The 9,851-nt window shown below is 35.2% G+C and overlaps 2 protein-coding genes across 4 annotated transcripts; one reads left to right on the top strand and one right to left on the bottom strand.

Moving 5' to 3' along the window:
* The first annotated feature begins 1,166 nt into the window (after positions 1-1,166).
* LOC140776630 (protein CHROMOSOME TRANSMISSION FIDELITY 7-like) lies at positions 1,167-6,483 on the top strand. 3 transcript variants are annotated; one of them, XM_073120395.1, is made up of 7 exons: positions 1,167-1,724; positions 4,143-4,426; positions 4,549-4,768; positions 4,851-4,946; positions 5,102-5,176; positions 5,269-5,651; positions 6,078-6,483. In XM_073120395.1, the coding sequence occupies exons 2-7, from the start codon at positions 4,287-4,289 to the stop codon at positions 6,100-6,102; spliced, it is 939 nt and encodes a 312-aa protein (XP_072976496.1). In that variant the 5' UTR covers positions 1,167-1,724; positions 4,143-4,286; the 3' UTR covers positions 6,103-6,483. The 3 variants fall into 3 exon arrangements, with proteins under 3 accessions (XP_072976496.1, XP_072976494.1, XP_072976497.1); XM_073120393.1 differs by having other exon boundaries at positions 1,171-1,724; positions 6,074-6,481; XM_073120396.1 differs by lacking the exon at positions 1,167-1,724 and having other exon boundaries at positions 4,287-4,426; positions 4,518-4,768; positions 6,074-6,482.
* A 293-nt stretch (positions 6,484-6,776) lies between these two features.
* On the bottom strand, positions 6,777-9,463 carry LOC140776323 (uncharacterized). Its single transcript, XM_073119987.1, has 3 exons — positions 9,333-9,463; positions 7,634-8,426; positions 6,777-7,502 (listed from the first exon to the last, which is right to left on the bottom strand). The coding sequence occupies exons 1-3, from the start codon at positions 9,368-9,370 to the stop codon at positions 7,392-7,394; spliced, it is 942 nt and encodes a 313-aa protein (XP_072976088.1). The 5' UTR covers positions 9,371-9,463; the 3' UTR covers positions 6,777-7,391.
* Positions 9,464-9,851: the final 388 nt, after the last annotated feature.

The following is a 9,851-nucleotide window of genomic DNA, read 5'->3' as shown; positions in this document are numbered from 1 at the left end:
TCCCCTTTAGTATGCTCTCAAATGATAAACTCACTCCTCCTCTAACAAAACAAACTTCCAAGTGTACACCTCTCTATCCACATCTAAATATCTAAACAGTACGTTCCTTTTGTACAAATACTGTCTACAGTATACTCGTATGCTAAAAAAGTTTCAAATTAATTTTGTATAAATGTCCATAAAATCTATGTCCCTATTTTGAAGTAGATAATATGCAAAACCTGATGACCCTTTTGAAATATCATCACAATTTTCCACTCTCATAGGGGTTTTTTGTTTTGTTTAATTAGAAGTTCCACAGTTAATGGTCATAAATCATAATTAGATGACAGAAAAATCAGGGGTGAATATAACACATGGAAGTGACCGGATCCTTGGATTAACTCTCACCGCCATGGAGACTATATATATATATTTATGGGAAACTTGCATTTAACGCCTTCTCTTTTCACCTATTTGTGGTTTTCGCCCTGTATATTTAATATTTACAAATCCAGACTTATGTTTTACTTAATATGGACAGACAATATATTGAGTTAGATTAAAATTAATTCTACTTTTAATAGATGATATAGAAATAAAATATATTCTTCACTAGAAACTATTTTTTTAATAATAAAAATGCTCCTATCTTTCTTCTTTTTTTTGTAAAGTTTGAGGAGATTTTTATCTTCTTTCTTAGTTAAATGTTTAAAATAAAAAACAATTTGAACCTCAGAAAAAATAAAAATGAGTTTTCTTAACCTTCCCTATCTTTTTTGTTTATATATATATCTCTTGAGAAAGAGATTGTGAGATAGTTTATATTGGATAAGGATAATTTAGTAGTTTTCAAAATGTAGTTAACTTAATTTTAGAGGTTAGTTAAGTTAACAAATATGAAAGCTGAATATTTTCTAGGAATATTTGATAAATACTGGGTTTTCTTTTAAGTGCAGTTAGTTTAATCTTAGAGTTTAGTTAAGTTATAAAAATGATAACAGAATATTTTCTATAAATATTTGATAAAATATAGGGTTTAATTTGAAAATATTAAACTTAAGGGTGTAGATCACAAAATGCGATTTTCCTATGTTTGTTTACATACGTCTCCGTCTCGGTCTCTCTCCTATATTAAAGGCGAGAGCGGTGACCTTATCGCTCTTTATTTTTTATTTTTTATTTTTACCGTAATTCCGCTTTTCGCCCTCCCAGCCCCCAGGTAGAAAAAAGAACAGAAGAAAATAAAAACTCCCCCAAGGCCGAACCCGAGACGAGAGAGGGAGAGATAATTCGACGATATCCTTGAATCATCGCCTCCCTCGCGCTTCGAATCGCCGACTTCCTCCCGTCCTGGCCGTTCCAGCCCTTGGATTCGCCCCAAGATCGGCGGCGGCTATCGGAACCCTCGTAGGAACTCACCCCTTTTTGCTTTGCCCATCCAGTGGGGAGATCCGTCTCGATAGGGCTTGTGGAGAGGAAGCCTCTTCCGCCAATTCGAGGAGGTTATTGATATTTAGGGATTAGATCTTGCCTGGGTTTCTCTGGGGTTTGGATTTTGTTTAATTTAAAGGGTTTCGCGGATTGGGAGGGTGGGATATTGGTGTTCCTACTGATTTTAATCTCGAAAGAAATGCGGCATGGAGAGAAGTGTTGTTAGGTTTTGGAAGGGCAGAAGGGTGGTCGCTATTTCAAGCAATTGCTCGCCTGGGTGAGCTTTCTGGGAAGCAGTCGTATTTTTTTATGTAAGCTTTTAATCCTGTTCTTCTTTTTTCGTTTATAATATTGCTATCCTTTTCTTTTTGGAGTTCTTGCAAGTTACTAATAATAGTTGGGCGGGGTTTTATTGTATTTGCAATTAGGGTTTGGATTAACTTTGGGATTTTTTTAGATTCTCTAGAGAGTTTTGTTCCGTATCTAATGTTTGCCTCTCTAATTTCATATTGTGCAAGAGAAATGTATATAAACTTGGTATTTATCTGGTTTTTAGTTATATTTACGATGTAAATTCAAGAAATTTAAGTTTACAAGGGGCATTCTCATTAACTTGGTACTGAGATTTAACATAGCATCACCCTTGTTGGTCGATGCCATGCAGAGCAAGTGCATGAAATCTCCTGATGTAATTTTCTTTTCTTGAATACATACACATCTGGCCAAACTCATTATATTTGGTTGGTGTATGTAAAGTTGAGGCGGTTTTAATTAGTTCGCTAATTTGTAATTATTGTTAATCTGTTATGCTAATAGAATTAATTGCTAATTAGTGCTAGAGGAATTAAATAACTGATGTTATTTGTAATTCTTTCACTAGCTTGAATCTTGATTTTTGAACTTTGAAATGTAAATATCTTTCACTGTGATAAGAAATTAGCTAATTAGTAATTACTTTTAATATGATATGCTAGTTATTTTATGCTATTTATTTTTAATATTTAGTTATGATTCTTGTAAACTTGTTATTATGGTTGTAAAGGATGAATCATGATTATGTTATTTGATGTTCTAGTGTAGTGTATTATTATAAATTATATATATTATATTAGTATTAAGATTTTATTATATATATTAATGTGTTTTATATAAAAAAATGTTAGATCGTCCACTTTATTGCTAGGTAACGGCTGCCTTTCAAAACAATGATTTAGGTTAAACTATAATTGTTAGATTTTCTATTCAAAAGTAATAATTTATCATTACTGCTTCAATTTTTATTGCCATGAATAAATTACAAAATAAATAAACTAGGCCTACAATATTCAAATCAAGCTATATTTTTATATGAGTAAGAGGTGTTATACTCTCTAGTTAATAATAAACTAATAAATATAAAAGTTTTCTAGACTAGAAGAAAGTTAAATACTAAAGTTTGGAGTATAAGGATGTAAGTTAAAAATTGGCCCAAATCATAAGGAGGTAAATTATAATTCCCCTAAAATGATATATTTCTTGGTCAATGACAGAGGAAATGGGAGAAAGTGAATGAAGCTACTAAATAATATATACATGTATTAGACTCTAGTTTCGCTTAATATTGATGTAAACCACCAGCATAACGCAAACAATCCTTCATGGTGACCAAAGCTACGAGGATAAATCCGGATAGAAATGGCTATCACGGAGTGGATAAACACCCAGATTGGCCAGAAGACCTTGTGGTCAAGTTTGATCTCATGATCAAACATTGGCATTGCTGCTGAAAATTAACATGCCAAAAACAATGGGAAAAAGGCTGACCCAGACGAAGAACTGCATGATTGATTAATTCGCTTCCTCAACCGGACTTCCCAAATTGCATCTGCTTCTTGCTTTTGATCATGACCTAGCTGTGTTCATGTATCATGTATGTGTACAGAAAAACGTTATATATATATATATATATATATATATATCGGATCATGGATATTCCGTGAAAATGAGCTCCGAAATAGGGGGCGGAAACAAATCAGGTTTAATCCGATCCGATCCGTTATCTCATTCAAATTGAATCAGATTGGATGCGAGTAAAAGAAATTATTTGAATTGGATATATATACGAATAGTTAAAAAAGAAAATCGGGTTTGAATACACGTTATAGTCTATTTGTTCGGATATGAATACGAAAGTAGATAAGAACTTAAACCCTCCTATGTTTTTGGCCAAATTACAGTTGTTATCTTTCTTTTTAATTAAAATAATGGTGTTTCATTAGTGCCAATAATTTTTACTAAACAAATTACAAAATAAATAAATTATGCCTACCATATTAAAATCAAACTATATTTTTGTATGTGTAACTAATTCTTTACACTTTCCGGTTAAGAGTTGATTAATAATTATAACTTTTTTCTAGACTAGAAGGGTAAGTATTCGGTCCAAGTCACAAGAAGTTAAGTTGCAAAATTGTAGTAAATATGGTATTAGATTTTTAAAGATGTTATTATAGGAATGTCATCCATGTCAAATTAAGTTCACGTCGAATATGAGTATGAATATGAATATGACTCATTTATTTAATGTGTTGAAGATATCAATTAACTCATGTTTATATATATATATAATTATTTTGTTAGTTTTTCACATTTACTTTTTGCTAGCAGTTAATTTATTAATCGCCATTGTATTCATTGATGATTCTATCTATAAAGCATGATTAATTTGATTAGATTAAATTTCCAATAAGGTATCGGGTCGGGTATGGGCTGGGAAGTCCACCACCCAGTTAGAAAAAATAGGAGGGAAAAGTGAGGCGGGAAGCGAAAGATGCGAAGAAGCCCAAATCCTACGAGAAGAGAACCTCTCCTGCATCATTAGGAGCTCAAACGAGATGCCGCAATCCAAGATCAGCGCCTTCTTCAAGCCCTCGCATCCCAAAACCCGTGACACATCTCGATCTACCTCCCCGATTCCACCGTCAGAGATCTCGGTCACCTACAAGCGCCGGAATCCAGAATCCGATCCTAAGAGGTTAAAAAGAAAGATCTAATAGTTCTTATTCCTGGATCTACTCGCAATTCTGATCAAGATCCATGTCTTAGTTTACCATTCTCATGTCTAGGTACTTAAACTTTTCGATTCCGTTTGGGCAGTGATGATGAAGGATTGAAAAAAAATAAGAAATTGGCAAATGCTGGCAAGACTCTTAATAAGAATAAGAGTTATGCACAGTATCATCTGGAATTGGGACAATCCGATTTCCTCCTCCACAGTTGCTCTGTTTGCGGATTAATGTACGCGCAGGGAGATGAGGGAGATGGGAAGGTTCACAGGACATTTCATAAGAACTACTATGAGGGAATCCAATTCAAGGTGTTTGTTCTTTTGCCAGTCTAATAAATTAGTTATAGATGGAATTCTTTATTGTGTTATAATGATGTAACGTGAGATGCAGGGTTGGGGCAATGAGAGGGTTGTAGCAACATTTAGCGACAATGGAGATCGTGTAGTGTTGGTGGTAGATAGCAACTCCTCCACTCAGAAGAACAAGGTATCATTTGATTGAGGAATAGATCTACAATATATGTCCTATTATACTACACAGGATCCATGTTTGCTATTAAAAATTCCATCTTTACTAGAATTTAGATAGATTAGAACATACAGAACATGTGAGGATTGATTGATAGTTCTTAAAATTTGCAGGTCAAGCAAGTTATTGAAATGATGGAGAAAGAGCTTGGATTCAATGAAGGCCAGCTTCTCCATAAGCTTTGCAAGGTAAGATAATTAGTCTATGCTTCGTTACAGACTTTTCCAATGGATTAACTCATGCACCTCTTTACTTCATAAAGGTTCTCTCTCTTGTGTAGGTTTACTTGTTCATTTCAAACCATAGGATTGTCGGCTGCCTTGTTGCAGAACCAATAAGAACGGCGCATAAAGTTATCTCAAGTTCCTCGAGCAGAGATTCTAATGATGGCACCTCTACCAAATTACTTACGACTGATTTACCAGCAAATGGCATGGAGTTGAGGAAGGCAAATGCAACCTTACAGTTTGGACAATTTAATTTTAAGAGGGAAATTATTAGAAGAGGTAATCTTTCAGATAAGGCCAAGGTAGAGCAATGGGAGACTGGAGCTATTCTTTGCGAAGAGGAAGCTATGCCAGCTCTGTGTGGTTTCAGAGCCATATGGGTAGTGCCATCTAACAGAAGGAAGGGAATTGCCTCAAAACTAATAGATGCTGCAAGGTAAAAGTTTCTTTGGAGATTAGAAGCATCTTATCTAGACTGTATTTTATACTTAACTTGCAAGAATAAAATGTTTGTTCTGCGAGGTTTTTGTCTCGATCACTGCCCTATGATGTTCTGCTGATTCTTTTTCTATGAGACATAAGAATATGAAGCTAGAATTTACTTTTTCAGTAGTTCATTGATTTGGAAAATTCGTCGTCTATCCTATTCTTCAACAACTTTCTTATAACATAATGTCCTTGTGCTTTGCTGATAACTCTTAAGTGAACGTTGCATTTATTGACATTATTTTCTCCATGTTGCATTTATTGACATAATTTTCTCCATGCAGTAGTAGTATATTTTTATTATTTCATTAGCTTAAGACAGATTGATATGCTTGGCACTATTCTTGATACTGCTATTTTCTTTTTGTACAGGAAGAGCTTTTGCACAGCTAAAATGTTAGAAGTATCTGAATGTGCATTTTCATCGCCGACTTCTGCTGGAAAGGCATTGGCATGCCGTTATAGCAAGACCAGTTCATTCATGGTTTACAAGGAAGAAGATCTCTAGATATATCAGACATGGACATGGATTCTATTATCCCTTGTATGAATGGGAGTATAGAGTTTTCATTCATGTTGACGCACAAAATGTGGATTACAACTTGGAGGCAGCATATAATATTCAGTACTTGTCTCTCATAGAGGCTGCTGTAAGTTCCTGAATTACTTTTGGCCTCTTGAGGGCTTATTAGATATTTTTCATGTTCATCAATCTGGTCTTTCAAGTGGAGAAAGCAATAAAAAGTAAGATCTGTGTCTAAGCTCATTTTGTGGATATTGGTCAGAATTCTTTATTTTTGTTTAAATTTACTAGAAAGAAGCACGGGTTTTTTAAAACTGATGAACTGATCAGTATTTCTGATTCCAAATTGGGTACAAATAGGAAAAAATTGCTGGATTTTATAGATGACTAAATCGAATTAGAAGCTTGGAAGGTAATAGCTTGACCCAGTTCAAAGACAATTTATAGTGTTAATCATCTACTCAACAAGCTGACCAGCAATGTCAAGATCCTTTACAATATGAACCACGATAAAGAAACACATCACTACATGATTCACTTGAGCATGTGGGATTCAAAAGAAAGGTGTCATTAAAATGGAATCAGGGATCCGGAGTACATCTGAGACATCTGTATACACAACCATAAAAAGTATATTGCAATACAAAGATAAGCATTTAATACCAATTTACAAAATGAAATGCTCTTCACACTTTACAATAGAAACACAGTTGAAACACAATTCTTGTGCTGATGGATCAGATGATTGACCAATGGTTCTGAGAAGAATAATTCTTAGTTTGGTCAGTAAAAGCACGCCGAGCCGAGCTTTCAGGACATCTCTAGATATATAGATGTGAAGGACTCCTTACCCTCTCTGTTGCTTGATTGTACCAAAAGAATCTAAGGAATGTTGGACTAAGAGATCTGAGCACAAGCATTTTGAATCCAGGGTGAGTCGTATCTTCCCTGCAGAAGGACCACGAAAGAAGGTACAGTAGCATTGAAGTTGTAAAATACAGTGCTGGTACAAGGATTCTGGAACTCACTAAATGGATTTTTATCTGAATATATGTAAGTTTGACATACATTACAAGATCAGGAAACATCTACTAGCTTGAGCAGCAACAAAAGCAAGTCTAGCAAGGAAAGTGAGCATTAATAAAAATATTCTCAAACCAATCGTTGTTAGTCTTCCACATCTTTTGGGGCCGTAGACTCGGATACTTTTTGCCGCACAAATTGCCCTTTAACCCTTGGTCGCTGCTCTGCAAGCATCTTCCTACTGTGATACCTAACCTGCAAAACAAAATATCACTTTCATATCTCAAACTGATAACCTTTTGACTATAGAAAGCAAAACCTAGATATGTTGTTTACACAATTTAATAACATAACTAGAAGACTTCGAACCAGCATAAGCATGTTACCTTTTTCTCAAAGCATCTATCTTTCCTTTTCAAGCAGAACTTTATCAAGGCAGCTTCACGACGAGAACGACCACAGTTGGACCTATTTATATTACCTTCCTGGACACCACTTTCATTCCCATTTTCTAGGGCAGCTCCTGTAACTCTAGTTGCACCTACTGTTTCACCACTTCCATTGCTTCTGCTATCCTTATTAACATTCTCACTGCAACTAGCACTTCGAGTGAGTTGTTCCATTGGAGCGCATGATATATCTGTCGAGACTCCTGGTTCTCTATCAACCTTTTGTTTTGAATGCGGGTTTTGATGATTTTCCTCATGGTGGTGAAACTCATTGCATTGGGATTGGTTAATAACATTATGGTCATCAGAATTGGATTGATCAGGAATCTGAACTGTCTTCTCAACTGCAGGTAAATTATGTGATGGGAAAGAGGTTTTCGAGTAGAGCATCGGCTGCAGGATAGAACCATATCCAGCACCCAAACTTTGATGAGGTACAGCTCCAACAGGAACCGGGACTGATATTAATCCAAATTGAGGATGATGGAAATAAATATCCTTCCGGTTGGAAGAATGGCTAGCAGAAGCATCCTCTGGTACTCGAGCAGAACATGAAATGCTAACATGCTCATAAATTGAAGCTTCACCAGCATTCCATTGATGGGTGCACAATATATCTTTAGGTTGGAGGGAAGTGTTCCTCTCCTTGTCAACCGATTCTTTTCTTCTGATACATGAAGATGGAGATACCAGTTCCTGTCCGGAAGGTTGGATTCTTTTATCACAATACCTGCACCATACATGAAACAGCAACATGTCCTTAGAAACACATAATGAACCATGATTTTGGCGACTCAGAAAGTTGTGCCATCTCCAAAAGCTGTTTTAGCTCCTAGATTGATACAATCCTTAAAATTAATTTCATAAGTCATCGTCTAATGAAGACGATGTTGGCCTTTGACTGGACAGTCAAATTTATTCATTTTTAATTCATGCGTTGTCTCGTATTTAACGGTCTGCTTAAGCCTGCCTTGAATTTAGTTTCAACAATAATCTATTAGTATTTTTAAGATTAAATTGATTAGATGTAATTCGAAACCTATGTTGAGCTGTTAGTTATTTCTAAATTAGATTTAATTTAAGTCTGAATCAAATCGAACTAAGTTTAAATTAAGCTTGAATCAAGCTCAAATCAAATCTTAGATGATCTACACTTGCAATTAAATCGAGTCTTATTGACATGATGGCGTAGAGCTATCATCAGCATCTCGGATCATATAGATGACACAAAATATTGTGGCCCCAAGGATTCAAAGAAATAAACCCCCAAAACATTTCTCCACCAGAAGTTAAACCATAGTTTTATTGTGTAAGCGAACATTAGGCTATAAATTGCCTTGTTGCTTGATAAAACCCACTCCAAAATATTGTGGCAAACTACATAGATCCGAGATAGTAAAAATTGTCAGTCGCTATTCAAATGGGAGCAGGAGCTCCACAAGACCAAAAAAAAATGACCACCTTCCAAATGGAGTCTACTGTAAAAAATTACAGATCCAGTTCTGATGACACTTTCAATAGCGAAAAGAACAAATCACGTGAACTCACCAGTAAGAAGATAATAGAATCTCAATTGATTAGCCAACAAAATGATGCAAGTACACTTTAAGTTGCAAACTGGTATGATAGATTATACCTCTCGACCAATTTGAGGTAGCACAATGGAAGTGACATGCCATCATCATCTTCATTCCCACTCCGGGCTCCACTTCTTGAGTACCAAGCATGGTATCTTCTAGGTAGGAGTTGATGTTCTAGAAGCTCATTCCAGAGCGATAAGGTCACCGCTCTCGCCTTCAATATAGGAGAGAGACGGAGACTTTTGCTTGGCTACGTTTCATATCAAGTACTCCAACAATGGAAGAGGGGATGGAAGGGATTTTGGTGCCTATTAGTCATTGAAGGCGTGACAATTAACAATGCAAAGAAGATGAATCAAGTTGTATAAATTAACCATGCATGCCTTGTTTGAGCCGAGGCTTTTGGCGAATATATTGAATAAGATCTTTTAAATTAATGACGAAAGTTAAATAATATTAAATACTATTTATGAATAAGTAATTTATCCAAACATTTTTCCTCTTTCTTTCTTAGATAAAATTACAAATTCTAATTAAATTTATATTCAATCTTTCTTGTGACATTGTTGATCTCA

Source organism: Typha angustifolia, chromosome 14 (genome assembly GCF_048772165.1).
Source record: "Typha angustifolia cultivar Huaian chromosome 14, ASM4877216v1, whole genome shotgun sequence".
Lineage (NCBI taxonomy): Eukaryota > Viridiplantae > Streptophyta > Magnoliopsida > Poales > Typhaceae > Typha > Typha angustifolia.
The sequence above is the reverse complement of the archived record's forward strand: the minus strand, read 5'-3'. Positions and strand labels throughout refer to the sequence as shown.

What these genes read in the sequence shown, in the direction of transcription:
- LOC140776630 (XM_073120393.1), top strand. Translation starts at nt 4,287, where the DNA reads ATGCCGCAATCCAAGATCAGCGCCTTCTTCAAGCCCTCGCATCCCAAA. An exon ending in CCAGAATCCGATCCTAAGAG is followed by an intron (nt 4,427 to 4,548) that starts GTTAAAAAGAAA and finishes CCGTTTGGGCAG; the next exon opens with TGATGATGAAGGATTGAAAA. An exon ending in AAACTAATAGATGCTGCAAG is followed by an intron (nt 5,652 to 6,073) that starts GTAAAAGTTTCT and finishes CTTTTTGTACAG; the next exon opens with GAAGAGCTTTTGCACAGCTA.
- LOC140776323 (XM_073119987.1), bottom strand. Translation starts at nt 9,370, where the DNA reads ATGTCACTTCCATTGTGCTACCTCAAATTGGTCGAGAG. An exon ending in TACCTCAAATTGGTCGAGAG is followed by an intron (nt 8,427 to 9,332) that starts GTATAATCTATC and finishes TGTATGGTGCAG; the next exon opens with GTATTGTGATAAAAGAATCC. An exon ending in ATAGATGCTTTGAGAAAAAG is followed by an intron (nt 7,503 to 7,633) that starts GTAACATGCTTA and finishes TTTGTTTTGCAG; the next exon opens with GTTAGGTATCACAGTAGGAA.